General features: G+C 47.5%; 1 protein-coding gene across 2 annotated transcripts in view; it reads left to right on the top strand.

Moving 5' to 3' along the window:
* Positions 1-26,788, top strand: part of Plxna4 (plexin A4) — a 445,710-nt gene that overhangs the window by 389,485 nt on the left and 29,437 nt on the right. For both annotated transcript variants that reach the window (XM_076913573.1, XM_034519140.2), the window contains 10 exons: positions 245-409; positions 3,107-3,200; positions 3,588-3,827; positions 4,316-4,462; positions 5,046-5,280; positions 9,263-9,405; positions 15,696-15,964; positions 18,513-18,579; positions 19,365-19,511; positions 22,645-22,804. In XM_076913573.1, the coding sequence (XP_076769688.1) occupies positions 245-409; positions 3,107-3,200; positions 3,588-3,827; positions 4,316-4,462; positions 5,046-5,280; positions 9,263-9,405; positions 15,696-15,964; positions 18,513-18,579; positions 19,365-19,511; positions 22,645-22,804 (1,667 nt within the window). The remainder of the gene's footprint in view (positions 1-244; positions 410-3,106; positions 3,201-3,587; positions 3,828-4,315; positions 4,463-5,045; positions 5,281-9,262; positions 9,406-15,695; positions 15,965-18,512; positions 18,580-19,364; positions 19,512-22,644; positions 22,805-26,788) is intronic.

The following is a 26,788-nucleotide window of genomic DNA, read 5'->3' on the forward strand; positions in this document are numbered from 1 at the left end:
AGATAGATCCTTGTGAAAGTTGGGGCAAGGGTTAGGGGTAAGGATAACTCAAAGAACAACATCTTTCAAAGGCAGGCTCAGAGGAGCCTTTCAAAAGGTCCTTGTCCCTGGCTGCGCATTTTCTATCTGTGGCAGTGCTCATCCTTACTTCTGAGAAACCGAATGCACCAAGAAAGGGCTTGACCTGGGACCACTTGTAGGCTTAGTACCTGGGAGTCCATGCTCTACCCTTTCTTTCTTGCAGGCGCTCTCCATCCTACATCATCTGTAACACTACATCCTCAGAGGAGGTGTTGGACATGAAGGTGACTGTGCAGGTGGACAGGGCCAGGATCCGCCAGGACCTGGTCTTTCAGTACGTGGAGGACCCCACCATCGTGCGTATTGAGCCAGAATGGAGCATTGTCAGGTAGGAAGACTCATTCCCCACAACCTTCTCCCTTCATCTGGCCCTCAGTTTCTCTTTCTCAGACACCAAAACCCCAAGGGAAAACAGGCTTGATGACAAGAGCCTATCACACCAGTGACTTGGGAGACTGAGCCCTCTCCCTCTCCCTCTCCCTCTCCCTCTCCCTCTCCCTCTCCCTCTCCCTCTCCCTCTCCCTCTCCCTCTCCCTCTCCCTCTCCCTCTCCCTCTCCCTCTCCCTCTCCCTCTCCCTCTCCCTCTCCCTCTCCCTCTCCCTCTCCCTCTCCCTCTCCCTCTCCCTCTCCCTCCCCCTCTCCCTCCCCTCCCCCTCCCCCTCTCCCCTCCCCCCCTCTCTCCCCTACCCCCCCACCAACCCTATCCCCAACAGCCCGGTTGCCTGCTTCCCTTTGTTCCTCTCATATAACAGACTCATCCAGGGAGAGCCTGGTCTTTATTTCTCACTGCTTCCCCACCGCCCAACACAAATGCACTAAGCAAAATGACACAGGAGGGGGAAGAGGGCACATGATGCTACTATAGAAAGAACCCAGACAGGGAGTCAGGCACTTCAGTAGTCTACTGGGGCAAGCCATGGGTCTGCTTGGACCTCTTTCTTTAGCAGGATTCTCCTAGTGAGATTACAGGATCTCTAGAGTGTAAGAGTATAACACCTCCCATCAGAGATGGAGCTGCAGGCATTTGACTATGGCCACTTTTCTAAGCCTGGAGGACATTATCAGGATGAGAAGATTCCATGGAGGCTATCTTTTCTGAGAGCTCCTTGAGATCATTGGAAAGCTGCTCCTCTGGGGTGCATGGAGGACACAGTGGAGACTTGGGGTGGGAAGGAACAGACACAGTCCATGCTGTTTACCTGACAGATGACTAGCAGTACCTTACTCCCGACCTGCTCCCTGCCCAGTCACCTCCAGCCAGAAGGGGTCCAGGACTAGAGAAATTAGTGAAGATAGAATAAAGAAGTCTGCTCTGGCTAAGGCAGGACCAAGACTACACCAGGGCGAAACTTAGACCAGGGACCCAAGGGCCAGATCTGACTGGATACCTGAATTTTTGTAAATAAAATTGTATTGGCACACAGCTCTGCTCATTGGTTGTATTGTCTACAGTTGCTTGCCCATGACTGCAAAGAGTTGAATAATTGTGACAGAGACCATATGGCCTATGGAGCCTGAAATATTTGCTGCCGGCCCATCACAGAAATAGTTGGCCACCCTCTGCTTGAAGACCAGAGAGAACCAGCCTGGCTGGTGAGATGAGAAAGGCCATTGGCTGTCCTTAGCCAAAGTCTGAAGGGGAAACAGTCTGTGAGAGCTATGCCAGGCCTTGGTCTCAGAGCCTTGTGATTTAGGAAGGTGACACAGCCCTTTGTGTCTCACTGGAGACTCTAGGTAGTGATGTTCTGGGGGGCATTCATGACCTTGTTGAAATCAGTTTCCCTTCATATTGTCACAGAAATAAAGGTGTCATCTTCCTGGCACTCAGCAGTGTCTCAAGTCACACTCAGACCACAAGGGAGGTTGGACACACATTCTGGACTGCCAGCATTTTAGCTTAGGTTAAAGAAATCTGAGGATGAACTGGGCTATGCATAGTATATAGATCTGAGCATCCTATATGTGCCTGGAGTGTATGGGGACAATGATGAGGTCATTTGAAACTGAATGTAGAATTAGTGATTGGGAAGACTGGGGACTTGGAGGCTAGATACCAGAAGCTCATCTGTAGAAAAGAATCCTGTAGGCGCAGCTGGAGGTATAGGTATGTATGTGAGCACACTAGTGCATACAAGACACACCCAATGAGAAAGAGGAATCATGAGAAGTTTTTAAAAAAAATGGGAAAGTAGATAGATGGATAGAAACCCATGTGAGTACAGGTGACAAAGAATCTTAGCTACTACAGATAGATGTGATTTACCTACAATGCCCTGCTTTTGACAGCAGGATGTTTGTCAGTAACACTCTGTTGACTAGCAATCAGGCCATGGCTCACTCTAGTCCAAGGAGGACACAGCCAAACACAGGGCTGCCCGTCCTCTCCAACAGCCTCTTCCTATTCCAGAGCAGAACATTCTTTGAAAGGCCACACAGAACTAAATCACCTGAGTCCTCATCTGTGTTCTGTGCTACTCCAGGGCTCAGGAGGCTTAAGTCTCAAAGCATGTCACACCTGTACTCTTAGAAAGGGTATCTGGTCCTGGTCCATGGTTATCAAAGGTCTCAGCTGGACTGGAGCCACTAAGGAGGAAATCTGTAGCGTGGTTGCCATGGAAAACATTGTACTTGGTCCTTGGACACTGGAGGGTCTGCTGGGGACCATTTAGATTAAGACCAAGAGTAGTGAGGGTTAGGGGAAGAGTTCTAGGCTTAACAGCTGGCTCAAGTTTGGGAGCCTCAGAAAACTAAGGGGTCATGTTGTTAGTGGGCCTCCATAAGACAGAGGTACTTGTTACACACAGTTCAGCAAGGGACAGTGGGAATCTGGTCACCACTGTCCTCCCTCTGGCCTTCTGAGATGCTTTTTCTTCTTATTACACTCAGCTTCTCATCCTTGTCTCCAAGGACACAATTGTGCTTCCTCATCCTTATTGTCATGGCTCATCCTGATGACCACTGTTCTCATGGCCACTACATCTCCTATGCCTGTGGTTCACACACTCCTTTCTTTCTCTTTGGGCAGTGGGAACACACCTATTGCTGTCTGGGGAACTCATCTGGACCTCATACAGAACCCACAGATCCGGGCCAAGCATGGAGGGAAAGAGCACATCAACGTGAGTCCCTTGGCAGGTCCTTGCCTACATATGAGACTCGTGTCATGGGATACCTCTGTGACCTGGGATGGTGGGACAGGGGAGTTGGCATGGCCATATTTATATATGGGCTTTGGGGGCTATAGGCCTGAAAGACAAATAATTTCCACAGTTCATGGGGTTCCATTCTCACCCCACCCACACAGTTTAACTAATCATTGTCATGTTCACATTGGGCAAAGCCATAGCTAGGAGACAGCCCCAGGGTTCAGTCTGTGAGTAGCCAAGAGTATGGTTCTAGCTGTTTCCTTCATAATCTTTCTATATCAACTCCATGTAATATCAACTGCACACCGGGAGTCCTGGTGTGGAGATGCTGTTCACTGTTCGCTCCTCTGACTGCTGCAGATCTGTGAGGTCCTAAATGCTACCGAGATGACCTGCCAGGCTCCAGCCCTTGCCCTGAGTCCTGACCACCAGTCAGATCTCACTGAGAGGCCTGAAGAATTTGGTTTCATCCTGGACAATGTCCAGTCTCTGCTAATTCTCAACAAGACCAACTTCACCTACTATCCTAACCCTGTGTTTGAGGCTTTCAGTCCCTCGGGAATCCTGGAGCTCAAGCCTGGCACCCCCATTATCCTAAAGGTATTCCAGATAAACTTTTCATGGCATTTCAGTTATTGATTAATATTTTTACTGGGGGGATGAGAGGATACTAGTATATGTAATGTATTAACTTGTTTTCTGTTATTGTCACAAAATACTTCATGCTGGATGTTTATAGAAGAAAAAAAGTTAACTTGCCTCATTTTTCTGGAAAACAAAAACCCAAATAATAGTCCCGGTTCTCATGAGGGCCTTCTAGCAGGAGCACACATGATAAGGGAACCAGAGGGGAAGTCATTAAGCCAACCCCACATCTTAAAGGTCCCATTATCTCTTACCTAACAGTACTAAGGACCAAACTCATAACACACCACATCTAACACATACCAATTCTTTAAACTTCTTGCTAATGACGGCCTCTTTCCTGGTCCATCCATAAGATGAGATGTTGGGTAGCAGGTCATGGCAGCCATCAGTATTTGTGGTTCTGACTCAAGGTTGGGGATGGTGGCTTTCCTGTTGTTCAGGGCAAGAACTTGATCCCACCTGTGGCTGGAGGCAACGTGAAGCTAAACTACACCGTGCTGGTTGGGGAGAAACCATGCACCGTGACAGTGTCTGATGTGCAGCTGCTCTGCGAGTCTCCCAACCTCATCGGCAGGCACAAAGTGATGGTGAGGCTACTGGGATTCCTTGTGTGTGGGGCAGGCATGAGGGGTGCTGGGCTACCAAAGACTTCTGAGAGCACTTCCTGACCACTGTGAGCTCCCCACCACCACCAGCTCACCCCAGACTTGTTTCCATTGTCCTGCTCCACTAGCCAGCTTGTTATGTATTATCACTCCCTCTGTCTTGGCTGGTACAACAAGAAAAAAACATTAAATGGAGTGATAAGCTGTGTTAGGGCTGAGAGAGAGAGAGAGAGAGAGAGAGAGAGAGAGAGAGAGAGAGAGAGAAAGAACATCTCTGGTGTAGGATGGTCCATGATCCCATTTCTGTGTCTTAGTTCTCAACTCATGTGGCAGGATGATTCCCAGGGAAGTCAGTTGGAGCTTTATCACTGTGCTTACAATGTAGTTGTGAGCTGTTTCCTTATGAAGAATGTCCTTGTGACTCAGAGGATGGGCACATTTTCTAGTCGAGGGGCAGCAGCTGTCCACGCTCTCTCTGAGGAAGGGGTGGGGAGGGCTCCTCACTGGCAACCATACTTTCCTTCAGCCTGCTCTGCTACCCTCCCTCTTTTCTCTGTGTCCACAGGCACGGGTGGGTGGCATGGAGTATTCCCCTGGGATGGTGTACATCGCCCCAGACAGCCCGCTCAGCCTGCCTGCCATCGTCAGCATTGCAGTGGCTGGTGGCCTCCTCATCATCTTCATTGTGGCCGTGCTCATCGCTTACAAACGCAAGTCCCGAGAAAGTGACCTCACGCTGAAGAGGCTGCAGATGCAGATGGACAATCTTGAGTCCCGTGTGGCCCTGGAGTGCAAGGAAGGTACTGAGCATCCAGGCACTGGTTCCTGGTACTGGGGTCAGTGTGTGTGCGCACATGTGTACCTATCATAGGAGAGCACGCAGGCTGGGCAACGGTTTGTAGTATTAAAGTTTATGTATGCATGCAAGCACATGTAAGTCACTGTATGTATACAGGTATGTACATGTGCCTCTGTACTGTACCAACCAGCCTGGGCTGGAGGTGCTGGAGGTCATGTGTGTGTATGTGTACATTTGTATATGTAAGTGCATTAGCCCAAGTAGAGCTGCAGTGGGGGGTAGTTATGTGTGTAAATGTACACATTTGTGTGTGTGTGTGTGTGCGTGTGTGTGTGTGTGTGTGTGTGTTCCATTTACAACCAACAGCAGTCATTGCTGAAGGTTGCTTATATTAGTGTATGCACTTGTATGAGTATGAGGGGGTAGGTGTGTGTGTGTGTGTGTGTGCTTCCTATTCACAGCCCAGCAAACTGAGCTGCAATGGGTGTCCCCACAGGCTGGGCATTCTAACTGCAGAACCCTTCTGCCAGTCTCTGAGCTTAGCCAAGGTCCCAGCCCAAAGCTCTGTCTAGCAATCCACCATCGATTTTCTTCTTAGTCCTTCCAGATATGTTACTGGGATCATTTATACACCAAGAACAGTGTCCAGATTCAAAACTCTGACTTAGGGGAAAGGGGGGTTCACAGTCTCCTCTAGGGAAGACCTAGGGGGTTGTCTCAACATGATGCATGTAAGCAATCCCTCAGTTCTTATCCATCAGCAGGCAGGGAATTTTGTAGGGTTGATCTGTGATTTCAAAGGAAGTGCATTTCACAGCTTGTGTTTGAAAAATGTACACAAGCCACCATGAAGGGAGATCAGCAGAGTCAAACCCAAGTAGTCAGCTTAGCAAGTAGACTTATATAACCCCAGGACACCCTTTTGTAAGACACCCTGGGAGGAAGGAGCTGAGCTATTTCTCTGTGGGTAATATGTGCCTAGTGTTAATCCAGCCCTGTACCTGGGTTTAGGATCATGCAGATTTCCACTGGGGAAGCTCCACCCCTTTTGATGGGGACTAGGCTCCATCCCATCTCTGCATCCTTCAGCTGTCATCCTGGCATCTGCCTTGTGGGACTGTTAATTACTGCCTTTTATTATATTTACACTGCTTAATTTTTTTCTCTGCAATGTACTCTTCCCTCTAATTAGGTGTAGTGATTAGAATCTCTTTTATGTGAGGCAGGCGTGAGGCTTTGAATGTTGGAGGTGCATGGTGACTTAAAGGAAACTGCAGACACATCAATCCTGACTCCCTCCCTCTCCTCCTGGCCAGTGAAGCAGCCCATTCAAGAGGAGGCAACAGAAGGGAGGGGTACCAGGCTCCCCGGGGAAGGAGGGCTCAGCAGGCAGAAACCCATGCAGTCCCACAGGAGACCGTGGCTTCTGGCTGGGGACAGTTAAGCTGCTGAGATGGAAGGAGATATCTTATAGCAAAGGACATGCAGGGTTGGTAACAGAGGTACTTTCCAAGATGCCAGGGCAGCTGCTGAATATTTATGAGAGAGCTTGTGCCCAGGACAAGGTTTGTGTAGAGAGTTCACCATCAGCCAGGACACTACCCACACCAATACTTAGAAGACATCAGCCCAGACCTGAGCTTTGAGTATATTGGCACACACATGTACAAACATACATTACCACACTGCAACCTCACTGACATGCTTGCACAGTCTTATACAGGCACACACTCACATGTGTGTAAGCCATCTTTGCTCTGCATATCTCTCCACCGACTCATACAAATACACTTGTGTGTTCTTTATTCCAGACAAGCACACGTGTGTTGGTCCATTTATATTATTGTGATGGAATAAACCACCAGAACCAAATTAAAGGAGTACAAGTTTCCATTCTCATGGCTCAAGAGAGCTCATGCATCATGGAGTAGGGGAGTGGGGTAGAGTACTCAACTGATAGCTGTCAGAAAGCAAAGAAGAGAAGAAACAGAAAAGGGCCAGGATAAGATAGAGTCCCAAGGACAGCCCCCAACCCCAGTGATCTTCTAGCCAGACCCTACCTTCCGAATATCAATTCCTTCCCAAGAGCAGTATCACATTATAAATCCATCAAAGCATGAGTCAATCCATTGATAACTACTATCTAGTTGTTTCCGGAAAGGCCCAAACAGACATACCCAGAGCCATGCTTCACTAATCACTCAGGCACTTCTCAATCCACTCAAGCTAGCAATTAAAATCAACCATCAACACATGTTTGTAAGGCTTTGGTGACAGTGTATCCCAAAGAGGCCCCCTGGCTCCCTTTACACACACACACACAATTGCTCATACGCATTGGAGTGTGTTTAGAAGCACTAGGACACCTGTCTCAGATGTCCTAACAGGATGACATAACAAAACTCCAGCATCAACATAGCAGAACAGTCGGGCTGTAGTTCCTAATGCTTTCCCACAAGCCTTGGGACTCTCCTGCCGTGAAGACCCATGAAAACCAGCAGACCTCATGTTAGCTCTACTGTAGTCACCAAGAAGGACAGGGCAGGATCCTATGTGCAATTCACGGTACTTGTATAATGTTGACTGGGCACTGGGCTCACTCTTTGGTGTCCCTAGAGTCACTTTGGGCCTGTGAATCCCTTTTGAAGCCACCAACTATTCTTTTATCTTAGTCTTAGGTTTTACAAAAACAAATTGAAAACAAATATTGGTTAGGCAGCAGCCATGACTTGTTCTTTGGCAGTGTGTGCCAATACTCCTGTTAGTGTGCATGCATGTATGGATGCAGAGGTATGTGTGGCCATGCACCAAGAAGAATGCCACAGTTTATCAAGATTGACAGCTGCACCTCTGAGGTGACAAAGGATGGCCTCAGGGGACATTGTGCCCAGTATGGAATATGACAGCTTTGGCTTTGGGCTGTACTGCATGCCAGATTTTCCTAGGGGCCAGCTGGGGCCTTGTGGTTTTATCCGTCTGGAGGCCTGAGTTGCCCTTACAGACAGTACCTACATGAAATTAGAATCTACCACCAGATAACACAGAGTTTAGGTAAGAGGGACAAAAGTCCCTCCTTTATATCTGTGCAGAATAGGTTATGATGACAGTCCCTCTGCCCAAGCTTTGTTGGGTTTCTGAGAACTACATGACCCAGAATTGGATGCCCAAACCCTTTTATATTGAAAGAAATTGTTCTTGACTTTGATAAGGAAACCCAGTTCAAAGATCCACACTAGGCATAGGCTCACTTCTCTGTCTTGTCCCCTCTGTCCTGCCCTTCTATATTTCCCTTCCCAACACATTTTACAAACCAGAGTCCTTCCTCTTCTGATCCCAATATTATCATGGGTATGAGGGCAGCCTTCCCACCCCTCTGCTGTTTGAAAGACACGAGGGCCCAGACCAACTTTCTCCCACATTAATACCATCAAGTTCCATCATCCATGCACTCATGGGTCCACAGACCACACCCCAGGGGCCTGGGTGAGGGCTCTGAACATTCTCAGAGGAGTAACCCTTAGGCTGGCACCTTCTAGCATCTCACAGGATTCTCAGCTACTGTTCTTCAGATGCTGTCTATCTTTCCCTGGCCTAGATCTTTCCAAGTGGTATAGGTTAGCTGGCTGGTGAGCACCAATATCTTCCTGTTTCCATAACCTCAATGCTAGGATCACAAGTGTGTACCACCATGCCCAGGGAATGCGTATATGTATATGTATATGTATATGTATATGTATATGTATATGTATATGTATATGTATATGTATATGTATATGTATATGTATATGTATATACATACATATATATATAGTGTGTGTGTATACATATACATATATATGTATATACATATATGCTAACTTGCGTGTGTTTTTGTGTGTGTGTGTGAATTGTAGGGATCAAGCTCAGGTCCTCATGCTTGCAAGGCAAGCACTTATTAACTGAGCTGGCATCTCAGGCTCCTCACAGGCCTTTCTTTGTGCCAGCTTTTGCAGAGCTGCAGACAGATATCCACGAGCTTACCAGTGACCTAGATGGAGCTGGGATTCCTTTTCTGGACTACAGGACCTATACCATGCGGGTACTGTTCCCAGGGATTGAAGACCACCCTGTGCTACGGGACCTTGAGGTAAGAATCAGCACCCACTCTCATACGCTTGTATTACGGTAGGGCAGTGTGCTGGTGATCAACATATCCAGCATCCTGATTCAGAAGAAGAAATGGAGGCCATGGAGACAGCACATCTTGCCTGAGGTCCCCCAGTTTGTAAACACCAATGTGGTTATAGGGTCAGGCCAGGAAACCTCGGTGTACACATTTCAGTAGCACTTCAGGGCCTCGGGAGTTCCAAGAGCCCTTACAGGATTGGATGAGTAGAAAGGACTTCCTCCCAAGAAATCTATACATATATGTCTTGGTTAGTTTTCTATTGAGTAATAGGATACCATGATCAAGGCAACTTATAGAGGCAAGAGTTTATTGGGTCTTACAGGTTCAGAGGGTGAGTCCATGAGCATCACAGTGAGGAGCATGTCAGCAGGCAGGCAAGCATGCTGCTAGAGCATTAGCCGAGAGCTCACATCTTGAAGCAACAACTATAAAACAGAGAGCTCTACCTAGGAATGGCACTGGCTTTTGAAACCTCTAAACCCACCCACGCTGCCACATCTCCTCCAACAAAGCCATGTATCTTAATTCTTTCTGAACAGTGCCACCAACTGGGGATCAAGCATTTAAATATATGAGCTTATGGGAGCCCTTCTCATTCAAACTAACCCAGTGTATACACAACCAAACAGAGAGGCCAGATAAACGTGGGCTGTTCATGGGTTTAGATTTAGTAAGCCACAGTAGAGAGGGTTTTACTAACGAATCGGTGCCTGGTAAATGTATAAGGGATGTTACCACTTAATGCTTCCTCGGGAAAGACAAGTGATGCATGAGGAAGGGAAGTGGAAATGGGATGATAAAACCCCACTGTTGTACTGCCATCAGAGACCCCCATCTTCTGAAAACATTATTCCACTTACTGTTTAGCACACTATCTCACTTACGCAGATATTCAAATGACACTCTTTTCTGAAAGGGCTTTGGAATGGCTTATCAAGATAAATACCAGAGAGAGGTGAAAGATGATAAATGAGGAAAACGGGACAAACGAAGCACCCTGAGGGCCGATCATTAGACATAGACAGCCCTCAAAATCCCTACTTAGTTGTAAGTACTTTTCATGCATTCAGCCATCTGTCTTCCCTGGAGCCCTCTGAGTAGGTGAACCCATTTCACAGGTGAGCAAAGTAAGAGGGCAAAGTAAGAGTGACTAGTGGGTTGGGAATTTAGCTCAGTGGTAGAGCACTTGCCTAGCAAGTGCAAGGCCCTGGGTTCAGTCCTCAGCTCTGGGGGAAAAAAAAAAAGACAAAAGAGTGACTAGGCACATAGCTGATGGCCACAGAGCCAGAAGTCGAACCAAGGCTATCAGACTTCTATTTCCTTCTGGCTGCAAGCTACTGTCCAGTTCTTTTCTTATGTGTCAGGAAAAAAACATGTACAGATGAAACACCAATGGAAAATAAGATGCAACTCAGGAGTACATTTTCCACACAACAAAAACAGACCCTCTGCTCAGGGTTGCAGAAATGATGTCGGAGGAAGTGTCCACATGGAGTCCTTTTGGATACAGCAGGCTATGCACTATGGCAGCACACACCACTCATTCACAGTCATGTTTATGGCACCCATATTTCTCCACACTTGGATGACTCAGATGTGAATGCACGCACATGTATGTGTGTGTGCACGTGTGCATGCACATGCGTGCACATGTGTATACTTATACATGCATCATATGTTTATGCACAAGGACACTAGGTATCTCAGAACACTATCCATTGCCTTGTTTGGACTCTTCATCTTCCCCCTTCTGCCTTCTACTCTTCTCTGTATTTCATCTTTTCTCATCCTCAGTTTAGTTTGCACCCAGACACCAGACTACTCAGGACATAAGAGAGCACATAAGTTCCTAGTTCAGAGAAGTTGGTGTGGTAAGCAGATAGGTCACTGTCTATATGCATGAGTGTGTTACTCAGGGTATAGACTGTGTGCTTCACTTTATGGTCTGACTTCCTTCCAGGAGGGGACCCTGGCATAGAGTATTAGTGTAGGAAACATCTGAGTAAAGGACTGTCTGTCTGTCTGTACTAGAGAGGACAGACAGTAGTACTAGCAAAGGGAGTGATGTCCTGTCTGGAGGCATCAGAGGGAATAATCTAAAAATTCAACCAGGATATGTATATAGAGTTATTTTCCTAGTTATTATATTTCTTAGTTATTATACTTTCTAGTTGGTATATTTCCTAGTTATTATATTCCTAGGTATATAGAGCTATTTCACTAGCTCAGAATCCCAAGTCTCCCTGAAGATGTAACTTTTAAATGGAGTTTTTCTAAGCCTATGTCAAAATTGGGCCCAGAAATCAACTTTACAATCCCTACATTAACCTGGGTCTGTGGACCTTATGTGCTCTTCTGTGGACTATTTTTTGTTGGTTTCCAATCTATTCTTGCTGCGGAAAGTTTCTCCTTGATGTTCTGAATGTAAAGGACCGCCCCCATCATTAAAAGGAGTGTTTTCCAACCTTTCAGCTGCATGGGATGCATGTTCACAATGGAAAGTATGAAGCAAGAGGGTTGCCTTGCTTTAGTGCATTGCTAGTTCACATGGGGAAAGTGGAGACAGTTGAGGAAGAGACATTCCTGACCCTAATCACATACCAGTGCTTTAAAAACACAGAAAATGTCAGTCACACACTCCTGGTTTTAACCCATCACTGGCTCCTAAATTCTAACCTATTGGGTTACAATTAAATTTTACTATCCAGTTTTATATGCATAGAGTTCAACTAAAGTGGAGAACCATCTGGATAATAAAGAATATTTGGTTTCAGAGTGACTTTGGCTGGGGTCTGGATAGGGTGGCAGAGTGTGAAAGGGTGGTTCTGGATACACTTTTTTCTAAGATACTTCACCTCCATCTCCATTCTTCATCAAGTGGAGAGAGAAAATGCCTACCTCCAGCACTAGGACAGAGAATGATGTGTGTTAGATATCTAGAAACTCCTGGAGAACAGAGACAAATAGAAAAAAAAAAACACACCATCACCACCACCAACAAAAACCTGCAGTCCAGGATGTGCAGAGGCAGATAATGAAATCACTGCTGATTCTGCACACATAACATATGCCAAGTATTTCATGTACATTATCTTATTTAATCTCCATAAAGCATTATGACATAGACCCTCATAGTCTCATTTTATAGATAGAGCAATAAACTCTATAGAGGTTGGAGTTCTCTTCCACACCCAGTTACAATGTTCTCTGATTTCCAGAGCTCAGGTTGCTAACCATGATACCTTTCCTGCAAGAAGCTACCCAAAAATGTCTTACCATTGACCACAGGCATATAAATTTTTTTTTCAAGTGCAGATACAGCTGACACAGTAGGTTCATAATGGGTCTTCATGGCATGGGCTAACATATAGCTGGCATGATGTCCTCTTTATATGCTGTACTGCCAATCCTGTCCGTGGCCACCCTTCCCTTTGACAGACAGCCTGGGAAGCTGGGACTGTGCCTGGGAAGGCTGCAGGGAGAAGCCTGAGTTGGCCTCAGACAGCTCCTGAGTCCAGGAATGGGGTAGACAAGGTGATAGGTGTGGCTGTGGGTGTGTGTGAAAATGAAGCACTGCCCTTTAGCAGCAGGGTGGCCTGAGGACAAGTGTGGTCATTTCTCTGAGGACCTGAAGGTGTGAGATCATTAGAAGACTCCATAGAAAGCTTGCACCACAGCACCCGGGAAACAGCATTATCTGTTACCATTAGTTCAAGTAGCAGAGGAATTATTCTGAGAAGAGGTAGAGGGGAGGAAGTAAAGCATGACCATGTGTGTGAGGGGGCAGTCACAGGTTTGGAAAGGAAGTCAGGAGGAAACAGGCAGGTAGTAAGATTAACGCCTGAGCTATGGCAGAGGGAGGCTACCATGTATCCCTTGCTGGAACTACATCAGCTCACTAGGGGTTGGAGAACCAAAGGAGCCAGGTGTAAGGTAAGCCAAGGTCGGGCCCTCTTGGGACAATGAGGAACTCAGGGAATGGGGCTATGGTGAGGGCCAAAGTAAGGGGCAAGTTTTCTGGCTGGTACAGAATATATCCTCTTGGCTCTGTCATTCTCCTGTCTCTGTCTGAGAATTGTCCTCCCTAGTACTAATACTGCAGCCAGAGGAATGACAAAAAAAAAAAAAAAAAAAAAAAAAAAAAAAAAAAAACTTGCTTTGGGTGAAGACAGGCTTCCTCTCAGATTCCAGACGCACCAGAATGCCTGCCGCCAGAAAAGCTTACACAAGACCTCTGCCATGCAGAGTAGATGGAGGCCCAGTGTGTCCTCTGAAGAGGAGCCAAGGACTTGGGACTGGCTTCTAGCTGACAGCAGCCTGCTGCCCATGCCTCAGCCTGAATCCAGAACACAGGGGTTTCTGAGTCATGTGAAGAATGTCTATTTCTGCTATCGTCTGTGACCTGGGGCCCACAGGCCATCTCTGTCTGCCTTTCTCAGTCCTTGCCAGTTGAAACATGGGAGGGGGCAGCAGAATAAAGTAGCTGTTCTTTGTGACTCAGCCACGCATGGTACCCAGTTCAACAGGCCTCTCATGAGTTTTCTGAGCCCATGTGATGGCTCCTGGGTAGGCTTTGTACTCACTGTCTGGGTTCATGGTCTAGCTTAGAGGATCCTGTCCTCATGCGGCCCCAGAGGGCCTAACAGATTCTGTACCTTAGAGTTTTGTGTGACAAAATGAGCCAATATATCCAAAACCATCCAAGCAGGGCTTGGCAAAGAGGAAGTAAGGTCTATATACATATTACATATTACATATTACATATTATTACATATTACATATTACATATACATATTAGCTCTTCCAGAAACTGAACTTTTCTGGTGAGTAAATTGGCATCTAGTGAGCAACTGCCATTGAATCCAACCCAGGCTTGACCAACTGAAACCATGTTCTTTACTGTTACATACATGACAGTTCTTCTCAAAGACCTGGGGGAGTTAGGACATAGCTCTTAAGATGCTACCTTGGCACCTCTGTTAGCTGTCTCTCCTCCCTCAGCATACCCCCAGGACTGCACTCAAGGGGACAAGCACTTCTCAGCATTCCAGGAAGGCTCCTATGACGGCCAAGCCTGTGGCTGCATTCCCAAGAGCAGTTTTCTTAGAAGCAAACACAAAGCTGTGCACCCAGCACAATGACTGACAGGGCCCCCAAAAAGCCTCCCTGTCCTACCCATCAAGCCACTTTTCAGATGAAAAGGCAGAGCAATACTAGCTCTCTAGGTGTCCTGTGCCCCTTGCCCAAAGAAACCACTTTCTGACTACCATTAGGTTCTCTTCCCTGTCCCAATCAGTGTTTAAATGGTGCTATATGAAGAGTGAGCCCATTCTAGTGTCTGTTGTCTATATTCAGTGTGTTCCCAGCATTTGCCACTTGGATATGGCTAGTAGTTGGTCATTCATTCTCAGGACTAGGCAGCATCCACGCATTTCATTGCTGCTGAGCGTCGGGGAGGCACCAGCCTGAGGTTCCTCTGAACAGGGCTACTGTACCCCTTTCTGGACATCTCAGGGACTGTCTTCCATGTTCTGCTAAATGGCTGCCATATACCTCTCAAACTGATTGTACCCTTCCCCCACCAAAAAAAGAAACCTACCCCGCAGGGAGGGAGGTTAAGTCCCTCCTCCCCTGGGTGAAGAACAACATGGTGCACCTCAGAGACCATCTCTTCCTTTCCTAAAGTAGGTCAGTTGGGGTCCCTAAAAGACAAATGAATTTGCATAAGTTTACAGAGTGTGGAAGTGACAGAGTCCAGGGGAGATCTGTCTTGATTGTTTGACCATAAAACCTTTGGAGTCAGAGGAGAGAGGTAGGTGTTAGCTTAGCTGGGAGCCCTGACCTGGGAATTCCTCAGGCTGGGCACAATCCACAACAGTTCTGGCCTCTCAAAGCTCCAGAGAATTAGAAGGTGCTCTGAGACACGGACCCCAAGTTAGTTCTGCATCTCCATCAGGAAAGAGCTCAGCCTCTAGAGTCTAACACTGGTGGATTCAAATTCTCTTGCTACTTCTTGTGAACTGTGGCTAATTCTCCTGGTCTTAGTGACTGTGTCTCAAAACTGCAGGTACTTACCTACTTTGAGGGTTGTGAGGGAGGGTAAACAGATACTATGCCCCATGCCTGACAACTGAGAAGGACTTGGTAATGCTAGCCAGATCAACTGTGCCCAGAATAGAGGGGGTTGGAGCCTATTCTGTGGGCAGTCAGTGGGGTAGCCATGTTAAGATCCCAAATCTCCCCCACAGGTCCCAGGTTACCGGCAGGAGCGTGTAGAGAAAGGATTGAAGCTCTTCGCCCAGCTCATCAACAACAAGGTGTTTCTACTCTCTTTCATCCGCACTCTGGAGTCTCAGCGCAGTTTTTCCATGCGTGACCGAGGTAACGTGGCCTCACTCATCATGACGGTACTTCAGAGCAAGCTAGAGTACGCCACTGATGTGCTGAAGCAGCTACTGGCTGACCTCATTGATAAGAACCTGGAGAGCAAGAACCACCCCAAGCTGCTGCTGAGGAGGTGAGAGAGACCTACAGTGGCCAGTTAGGGTCAGAGTATCCCCTGCCCCAGGACAATCCTAATGTGTGGCTAATGGAGCATCAGGTACACCAGGCAAGCTGCAGAGGGAACAGCTATGTTTCCTAAGGGTGAGGCACTGACCTATGGGAGGCCAGTCCCACCCATCACCTGGGTGCCCACAGCCCAGCTCATCCCGTACCTGCTTTTCATTATGTCCCTGCCCTTCTGAGTTGTACCATCTTCTCCTGTAATTCTGTGTCAGAGATCAGTTAGGCCATGGCCTGGCCTCACCTAGGCCAGGACTAGAAATAGGACAAGACCTCAAGCTGCCCATGAGCCAGAAACAAGAGCAGCATACAAGCATATAGACAGGAAGTTACTTGGGCCTCTCCCAGACCTCATGGAAACCTACATTTTAACAGGGAATTAAGTAATTTGATCATGTTTTCCCATTTGTGAAACAGGAAGCAAAAGTCTTAGGACAACTGACTCAGTGCAGCCCAGTAAACAGGTCCTGACCCCTGTCATAGGCTCAGGATTTACTGCTGGACAAAGTTAGATGCTGTTAGGTTTCCTTACATCTGTGATCAGTCTCCTGACACAAGCAAATCAAAGTAGGAATAGCTTATTTTGGTTTGTGGTTTGAAGAAATACAAACAAGATATTGGCAGCTTTGTGTCCAGTGGCTACTTCCTCCACCCAGGCCCCACTTCTTAAAGGTTCCATGACCATCCAAAAACAGCATCACCACCAGTTGGGGACAGTGTTCAAACATGCGAACCTGTGGAAAATATGTCCTTGAACCATAAAACATGTTCCTACCACATGTTTTGAAAACCCACAAGGTTAGACAAGTGTCAGCTCTGCTTACCCTGGGACTTTGGCTTGGTTAGAACACACAAGCATTCCATTCTCTGCTTGCATCCACTTGAAGGGTGACCATTTCTTTTCTTAGTTGTTAATCCAGTGCCTAGCAGTGCGGCACATCTGCAGTTAGAAAACACCATGAAAAACACCCACGTCCAGCTTTCTGCTCAGACCACCACGCCATCCTGCCTGACCTCTGCCCTATGGCCTCTGTGTCAGACTCCAGGCCTCAGTTTGCTCACTCTGACTGGCAGATAGATAGACTTAGTTTCCCCCTTGAATAGTTTGCTCTGGGCTTTCTCTGGTGGGGAGGGGGCGCTTGTGTGCACAGCTGCAAGAGGCTGTAGTGCAGAGGAGAATCCCACAGCTCTGCCAACAGCAAGGTAGATAATTTTGATTTTTGTTTTACTTTCACTGTGTAGCCACCCACTGGCATAATTCTAGGGTTGCCACTGCCTGCTAGCACTCCCACTGACAGCTTCCTGGCATGGTCTCACGGTCTCACTCTGGGGCTCTGCCTTCTCTCATTTTCTGCTTGTGCTCCCCGTTTGCTCCTGCACTGTCCCTCCCTACTTCCTCTGTTTCTTCTTGCCACTGGCTGCCCCCAACCTCCAATGTTCTTCCTTCTTTCCCTTCCCTGGCTTCACTGCCAACCAGCAGCTGTCTAGACACCTGGGGATTTCAGTTACCATCGTTTTTTTGTTTGTTTGTTTGTTTGTTTGTTTGTTTTTACAATTGTGTATTTAAATCTACCAAACCTGTCTGGATAGGCTAATTTGTCTCTGGAACTGGCTATGTTCTCAGCCCAAGTTTCAACCTAGGCTGTCCAGTTGCTCCTGGCCACTTGTAGCTACTGTAGCTACTTGAAATATGGCCGATGTGCAGCCCAACTCAACAATGATACCATGGCATCTACTTTTGCAAAAGAAGACAATAAGAAATCTTAAGTCGTGACATGTTAGACTCAAATAAGTATTCCCTGTCATTGCAGAAGTTTTCCTTAGAGGTATGCAGTGACCTTTAAGATAGGACAGTGCTATGGCCTTCCTCTTTGTGACTGCCAATGCTGTGGGTCTAGATAAGGTAGCAGGCTCCATGTGGAATACCTGATCTCCCTATCATGACTGACTTCCTGTGTCACTTTTCTTCCTATGTCCCACCTAATTGGTACCCCCTGTTTCTTCTTCTGCTTTTTCTATCTTTCTTATCAATAGGGATGCATCCGCCAATTCATTCCTAATTTTTTTCTAATGCTGTTCTGTCAAATGGGAAAGCTTCTATCACATGTAATGACTCAAATCTAAATTCACTAAATAAACTGAATGCACTTCAGTTCCTCAGACCCACAGGTCACATTTCAAGTATTCAGTAGCCACATGGCCAGTAGCAACTGGACAGCTTAGGTGAAGAACTTTGCCATCACTGCAGAGTGGTGTAGGATGGCAAAAGGAAGACCCCACATACACCATATGCATGCCAGATGCCAAGATCCAGATTCCCAGGCAGAACTCTGTTCTTAGCCCCAGGGCCTGAAAGGCCACAAGACTCTCTTGTGTGTTAGGTTATCAGACATGGGAATCAGTAAGATTCTGGCAGGTTCTCTTTAACTCTACCCAGCCCATGGCCTCTGACCAATCATCTCTTGTCCTCTTTTTCCCATCCTCTCTATGACTGATGCCAGGACGGAGTCGGTGGCCGAGAAGATGTTGACTAATTGGTTCACTTTCCTCCTCTACAAGTTCCTCAAGGTAGGATGGGTTGAGGACCAATTTCCAGCCCTCCTTCCTGTCCTGAGTGTAAGCCTTTACCTCTTGAGCCTACCCCACTGTACTCCACAACTACTGTGCCTATTCTTATGGAGCCTGATGCATCCAGCACACGGGAAATGCAGTTCTTTATTATCAGGGAACTGAGTTGAAGAGAGCTCTCTGTCTGGTCCTAACTTCAGAAATGATACCCTCTGTGACTAGCTCCTCCCAAGTGAGAAGCAGATGTACCATTGAGATGGTTCCATGTGGTCCAAAAGCTAATTTCCCATTTTTAGCTGAGCACAAGTTAACCGTAAGTTCTCTGTGTCCTCTCCCCTCTCAACATCCTCTTCTTCCTCCAAGTACCAGACTTATGGAAGCTGATTAAAGATCCTAGGGCAGGCACATAAGGCATGATGCTGCAGATAAGCAGAGGATGTGCCTGGGAGGTATAAGAACAGAGCTGCTGGGCTTTCAGGCTTTCAGTGGACCAACCTCTGCTTCTTAATTGGTTCACAGAGAAAGCAGGATATGGTGGGATGGAAGAAAGAGCAGAAAGGAGGGGGGAAAGGAGAAAGGAAGGGTAGGCCCTGGACAGGGGGCAAGAAGGAACAGGACCACCTGGGTCTACAGAGTCAGGGCCCATGCAAATCTGAAGATTACAGAAAAGGAAATGGGAACAGGCATCCAGAAAGCAAGCAGGACCAGGAAAGCCAGAACAGTGGCGTGTGCCCTGAATAACTTTGATCCCCAAGCTCTAATGGTGGGGTTCTTCTCTCATGCAGGAGTGTGCTGGAGAGCCCCTCTTTTCCCTGTTCTGTGCCATCAAGCAGCAGATGGAGAAGGGCCCTATTGATGCCATCACCGGAGAGGCCCGCTACTCGCTAAGTGAGGACAAGCTCATCCGACAGCAGATTGAATATAAGACCCTGGTGAGTATTGTCCGTGTTCCCCTAGCTCTGGTAGGTCAGCTCTGTCCTGAGGAAAGAGCGGCAAAAATGCAGAGCAAACCATATTTCCAACTTTATCTGCTGCAGGGCCCAGGCAGGTGCTCCCTTGTGTGCGCCCACCTCTGTTTCCTGTAGCCTAATCACCAGGCTATCCCAGTGTCTCAGCTGTAACTCAGTGACACTTCAGCTGGTGTGTGGGTGTGGTTCAAGACAGGTGCTGAATTGACTAGTCAGGGCCCAACAGGGATGAGGGTGGAGGTGATAATAGTAGGGACAGATGCTCACACAAACCTGTTGAGATCCTATGGCCAGGTAGAGATCCTCTTAGAACAAAGCTGTCTCTGATAGCTGGAAGTCCATTCTGGTTTTCCCATTCCCATCTTTCTAAGGGGCTCAGAATCCCAGCAGATTGACTATCAGAGAACCCGAAGGCATAGCCTGTTAGGCTGCTATGCCCTCTTAGTTTTTAGTTCATAGGAGAAAGTCACAGACTACAATAAAGGTGGCAAAGAGGGAAGACACCAGAAATAGAGGCTTGAATGGCTTTCTTAGTGAGAGAAAAACATGTTTAAATGTTTATAGTTCCACCTCCACCATCCCCTTGTGACACAATGAGGTATGAGTACAATCATACTCTGTCCCCAAATTGCAGTGACCTTTGTTCCACAAATCCAAAGATTCTGCCCAGCTAGTGTCAGGTGACAGACTTGCAGAGAGTGAAGAATTCAGTAGGCCTGGCTGACCACACATTAAGTTAGAAACATCTGGAATGGGAGAGAAATGGGAGATTATTTTGCTTACGGATGGCAGGATGGCAGGGAAGGGTGTTCCTACATCTGAAGGGGATACTCCATCCAGTGATGATGTAGGGAGAGGTCCTGCACCAGGACAGACAGAGCAGCAGAGACTTCCACTGAGCAGGTCAAATGCAGAATTGGGAACTGAGGGGATGTGCAGTGACTAGAGGAAGCCCAGGAGCTCTGAGTTTGCTGTCAGTGACCTTGTCCTGCTGGAACTTGAGTTAGCACAACCACGGGACCCACATTACCAGGGAGCCTACTGGAGTTTAGACACTCACCTGGTTACCTGCCAGGGAGCTTGCCAGAAGACTAGATGCCTGCTAGGTGACCTGCTTCAGTGCTAGATAGCTGGAAACTTACTAGAGTATAAGATATATACCTGGTTACCTGCCAGAATATTAGATGTGTGTCCTCCAGGAGCCCACTAGCTGTCTAGATGTCCGTGTCCTCCCCCTCCCCCAGGGAGCCGACTAGAGTGCTACACTCCTTCCCAGGAACCTAATAGAATGTTAAATGTTCCCTGCAAGATCACCAAATGGCTAGAACCTCCTTCAAAACCTTCAGAGAAAGTACCAGGTGGACGATTCTGAGACAGCTAAGAGCCAGGAATCGAAGACATGTTTCAGAGCCTGGGACCCTATCCTCTGTGGAGCAAATGCTTTTTCTTTCAAAGATCAGTCCTGGCTTTGAAACATGCAATGACAGATCACCCTTAAGTATCAGTCTCTGCTCCATGGTCCTTCTGGGAAAAAAAGTTCAGACCAGGCCATCCTGCTGCCTAGAGGAGGCTGAACTGCCCGTCAATGGCCTGGCAAAAGGACAATATGGTGGCTAGAGCAGGAGGGAGGGATATGGAAGGTTCTTCGAAGGAGACAGGATTGGCTGGCCCTTATAGACATTTAGCTCAGACGCCCAGCCTCTCATATTTTCAGTTCAGGACATTTTGAAGGTGAGAGTGTGACTTTTTTTTTTTTTTAAAGAAAATAGATTCAGGGTTATTTTTTTTTCCTTCCTCTTAATGGAATAAGCATGTTCCCCATTTGTGCTCATAGCTGCTAATGAGAGACAGGAGTCCAGGGCCAGGGTTCTGATTACCACCACATGGAGCAGGAGGAGGGCTGGTGTCTGGTTCTGCAAGCCAGAAGGGACTATTGGGAAATGGTTACTGGGAGGGGCCTGGGGGTTTAACTTCCAAGAAGAAAAGGGAGAGAAGGCTCTACGGACAGAGGAGTAGTTGGGAGTCCAGAACAGCAGGACTTCTGGCCTCAACTCCCCAACACCCAGGCCTCTCTGCCGGTTCTTAAACACCACTGATTATTCCTGTACCCCATAGTTCCCTTCCTGTTTCACTAGGGTCGACCCAGGAAATCCCCAAAGCATCAGCAGTATAGAAAGAACACACTATAAAGATGGCTAGCGGACAGCTTTGAACTTCTTTAAAGAAGCAAGTAGCTGGTGAGGCAGTTCTAATTTGCTCGCCTCTTTCTGAATACGAAGTAGAGGCCCTGCACCAGCAGTGGCCCCTTCCCCTGACCAGGGCTTCAGGTTCACAGCCAGGGAGGCCACTCACAGGGCCTGAAACTGTGGTTTTCTTTCTTTCTTTCTTTTTTTAAAGGCACCTTTTTATACTTAAAGAATACATTAAGTTCTAATAGATCCAGCAGCCTCCAATCATCCTGAAACACTTCCCAAACCAAAGCTATTAAATCTTTTAAAACAGGAGCTCAGTTTCTCATTAGTACTGAACATGTGTGTGAGGGTATGTTAGAGAGAGAGAGAGAGAGAGAGAGAGAGAGAGAGAGAGAGAGAGAGAGAGAGAGAGAGACAGAGAGAGACAGAGAGAGACAGACAAAGAGAGGGGGTGATTGTATATTAGAGGAACAATAAAGGGTGACACACAGAGGTGGGACTGAAGTAGGTAAGGGTCTCAGTGTATTGATGGGGTACCCCCACCCCGCACACAGGTGTACAAGTGAGACTGCACATGTGTGCATGCTTCTATGTTATTCTGTTATAGACCCTCCCTTGTTCCCATCATAGCATGGCATCCTTCTTTATAGAATACTGTTCCCCTTGAGAAATCTGAGCATCTGTACGAATAGTGTGCAGTTATAATTAAGTGTGCAGTTTATAATCCTGCAGTGATGTTGAAGACATGGTATCATCCTGTCTCTCTGGAAAGGCTGGAGTTGCCATGACCCCTTCTTACCCCATCACGGAGAGAAGTTATTCATGAAGGATCTCAGGGTACTGTTGGGGTCTGGGAGCCCTTCCTATTTGTCCTCATTCATGTGACCTCTCCCTGCCACCTTCAGGTCCTGAGCTGTGTCAGTCCAGATAATGCTAACAGCCCAGAGGTCCCAGTGAAGATCCTCAACTGTGACACCATCACTCAGGTCAAGGAGAAGATCTTAGATGCCATCTTCAAGAATGTCCCATGCTCCCATCGGCCCAAAGCTGCAGACATGGACCTGGGTAAGAGGGATGGTTTCCAGGGCTATCCGTAAGCCTCATCTTGGTCAGCTCCTGCCTTCGCTGGTCAGCAGTAGGTAGATCTGGCCTTCAGGGAACAGCGCAGGAGCAGTAGATAGAGGCAGGCAGGCTGGGTTTGCCTTTACAGTCTGCTTGGAATTGGTGGGGGCAGGCCCATGAGCCTCAAACAAAATAGAGGTCAAAGGTCACCAGGCCCTCTGTTGGTGAACCTTCCTGGTAGAGAATGCCTCTGCCGTGCTTTGAGTGACTGAGGGCTGGGATTGCAGGGATCATATCTGAATGCAGGGATATAAGGGCAAAGCTACTCTTCCAAGTCCCTGTGGCCAAGGTCTGGACACTGCCTTTGTTCCCTCCAGGCTCTCCCTCCCCTCCGTGCAGTGCCGATAATTTCTGCTGAACACTCACAGCTCAAGGGATCCAGGTCAGCCATGGAGGATGGAGAAAGAGAGTAGAGAAAAATGAGATATGACGGCCTGCTGTGGAGCAGGGTGACACTATGTTTGAGGGTTCTGGGAAGAGGTGGCCTAGCCTGTATAAACAAGGGCATGCCACCCAGAGGCAGTTGTACTTTGCCTGACTGCTTCCATAGACTGTCGTGCAGGGGATGTCCTCTGGAGGATGCTCTGATGAAACCAGGATGGAAAAGGGCAACTCCAGCATTGTCTGTGGCACCTGGCTCTGAGGCCTGGTGTCCCTAAGCCCTTGCTGTGTGACCTTGTCCAAATTACTTAAACTATCTGTACCTTCCTTTCTTTGCCTACGAGGTAGAGATGATAACAGCAACTACTTTACAATAAGCATTCAGCAGGGGTGACACACTGACAGCTTTTCATGTGGCACACCTGGACCCTGGGAGAGGGAAACTGCTGCAGAGGACACTGGCTGTGGATGTTGGTGAATTCTGGGTATGAAGAGGGTGTTAACTCCAGGCAATATGGGGGCAGGGTGAAAGACCCCCCCCAGAAGCCCTGCACATCCATCTGGCCTCTAAGCTGGCTTCCACTAAACTAAATAGGACAGATGGGCTTCTGTGATTTTACTCAAATCCAGGGTGATTTCTACCCCTCCCTCCAACTTTCACTTCCGGCCACATTCTGGTGCCTAAAGATCCCGAGCCTCAGGAAGTTCTGTTAGCTCCTCGAATGTCTAATACCCCCTCTTAATCCTGTCTCCTCCTATTCCTCCCACTAGGCTTAAGACTAGATGTGTACAGAACCCTGTGCACCTCTTCTTGCAGTAGTGTCTCTAAGTGTCTTATTCTTAGAGCACAGAGGAGGCTTTGCAGCGGAGGGCATAGGTATATATCTATGTATCTCAGGGACCAGTCTCTAGAACTTGGGTGTGTGACTATATGCATTTAACCTATGTCTGCTGCCATGAGGGACTCCATAGACTGACTAATGGAGCAAAAGGCCCTGCTGTAGAGTCGGGGGAATGAAACGGTTTCAGTATGGAAGGCTCTGGTGCTAAGCTCTCCATTCCAGAGCCCTCTCTAAATGGCTTGAGATGGAGAACGAGGAAGCACCCACATTCCTTTTCTTACTTTATCTATGGGCCCAGAATGGGGCCGCCCCTCAGCTCCTCAGCATCAGTATCTGTGAAGAGAGTGGAGGTCTGGGAAAAGGTGATGGAGAGTACGGGTGCTGGAGGATAAAGGGAGTCCTGAGTATGTTCTGTGCTTGAGAACATGGTGGCTTCCTAAGGAGGCAAGCAGTAGCCTGCTCCAGAAGAACAGCTCAGTTGCTACTAGGGAGTATCTGATACATTAAGAGCCAGTGGGTGGCTGTGTGAGCTGAATTTAGGCCTGATGGAGCTATGAAGGATGGAACCAGTGTTTTACATCGGACTCCAATCAGAGAAACTGTATCCCTGCTGTACTTGCTGGCTGTCCTGGAGAGACTGGGTTGGGGTTAATGGCTGCTGCTTATGACTGATCTTCCCTTTCTAGAGACCTCCTATCCTGTATGTGGGAGAAGGAAGAAAACACTTGCTAGTTTTAGAGAATTGCTTCCCTCAGAGATCGGAGGATGCAAACCCATCAAATATGTCTTCAGTGAAGAAATATAATGTGTCTCTTGTGGCATGTCTCACAACCACAAATGGGACCCATCTTGAATGGAGGCTGCAGTATCTAAAGAAGTCATTTTCCTCCATCCTTTAGCAGAAAAATGAGCTTAAGAGATGCTTAATCCCAGGACCTACAGGAAGGTGGTTGTATTCTCAACCAACAGGCTACTGAGGCCCTAGAAAATCCACTTCCCTCCAAGCAAGTGGGTCTCTTATACACCCTGTGGTAGTTCATGTCTAAGTGCTCAGAGCAGACTTCCTCTCCCACTTTGGTGTTCTTGAGGTTGCCCCCAAAGAGGTTGCTTTGCTGTTACAGTGGGGATTCATAAGCCAGTGTAAACTTAGGACTCATAGTCTTACCAGTGTGAACCCAAGATGTATCCCAGGGGAGGTGGGGTTCTGCTGTGTCTTCCCAAGGGACTTCTTGCTCAGCCCCACTATATCTCTTATCTCAGGGTTCCTTCCCTCTGTACCTACCTTCCTCCACCCCTCCCTTTCTCCTTTCCTCCCTCTTTCTTTCAGATTAAAGCAGGAGTTTGCAGCAGCCTCCCCCCCACACACACACACACTGTTTTTCTTCAGACCAAAACTAGTTGCAAAGCATAGAAAAAGAAGCCTCCTCAGAGAGCCAAAAGTCATTTCTATGCCTGCTCTTGTCAAGAGAGGGAGGTGAGGTGAATTGTCCATGTAGATGAAAGTGCTCTGAAAGCTTAAATCAAGGTATAAAGGGAGATGTCATTGTCACCACAAATCAATCTATGCCAAGGGCCACTTGGCCACCTGGCACACAGACTGGCTGAAGTCTTGTAAGCCTATGCTGGGCAAAGCCAGCACAGCAGAGCACCCTTCACTTCTCCTTGAGCCTCTTGCTCCCACAGAGAAGGGTGTCTCACACAAGCTGCCTCTTCTCCCCAGATGACCATCCCCTGTCCCAGATTTGACCGAAGGGAGAAGTTGGTCTGATATCCATCCCCAGCATACCTCTCCCTGACATGAAATAACTTTCATCTTCCCAGCAGCCCAGCCTGAAGCTGCTGTCTCCAGCACATCTACTCATGGCTGCTTGGGTTGGAGTTTTCCCAGCATTCCCTTCATCTCTGCATGAGCCTTGTCCAGACCCAGAGGTTAAAGTAACTATGTGGGCAGTTGTGACTGGCAGGGATCCAAGGGCAACAGAGCCAATATCCCACTGTACAGTGGCATAACCCATACCCATTTGGTGTTCTATTGCTTGCTACCAGTGGTATGTTCTACAGTGTACGGGAGATCTTCATCATATTAGAAAAGGCAGGCTTTGGTCAGATAACTTGGCCCAACTGTAGGTTCTGTATGTAAGTGTTCTAGTGCGTTTAAGCTGATCTAAGCTAGGGTAATTTTGTTGTTGTTGTTTTTACTTATCATATGTTTCACTTATGATGGACTTATCTGGGCATAGTTCTGGGTAAGTTGAGGGGTGTGTGTGTGTGTGTGTGTGTGTGTGTGTGTGTAAGGAAGGTTGTGTCTTGTACATAGTTGACCATATGATTTTGGAGGCCAGCAAGTCCAAACTGTCTAAATTCTACAGAGTACACTGGAAGACTGGAGGCCCAGGGAAGAGCATATGGCCATCTGCATACAGAACTCCCTCTGTCTCAGGGATGGCCAGCATTTGCTCACTATATATCTTCAACCAATTGGAAGGAACCCACCCACATTCTAGAGAATAATCTGTTTTACCCCAAGTCCTGGGATTTAAATATTAATCTTATATTCCCATACCTCACAGAAAGGCTAAATAATGTTTCTTACCAAGTGGCTTGGTATTAGAACCCTCCCAAGGTGACACATAAAATTCACCATCACCGGACCCAAAGTGAAGGGTGCAGGGTCTGCCTGGATTGCAGGCTCTTGGGATATATG

This window comes from Arvicanthis niloticus, chromosome 15 (assembly GCF_011762505.2).
Source record: "Arvicanthis niloticus isolate mArvNil1 chromosome 15, mArvNil1.pat.X, whole genome shotgun sequence".
Classification (NCBI taxonomy): Eukaryota; Metazoa; Chordata; class Mammalia; order Rodentia; family Muridae; genus Arvicanthis; species Arvicanthis niloticus.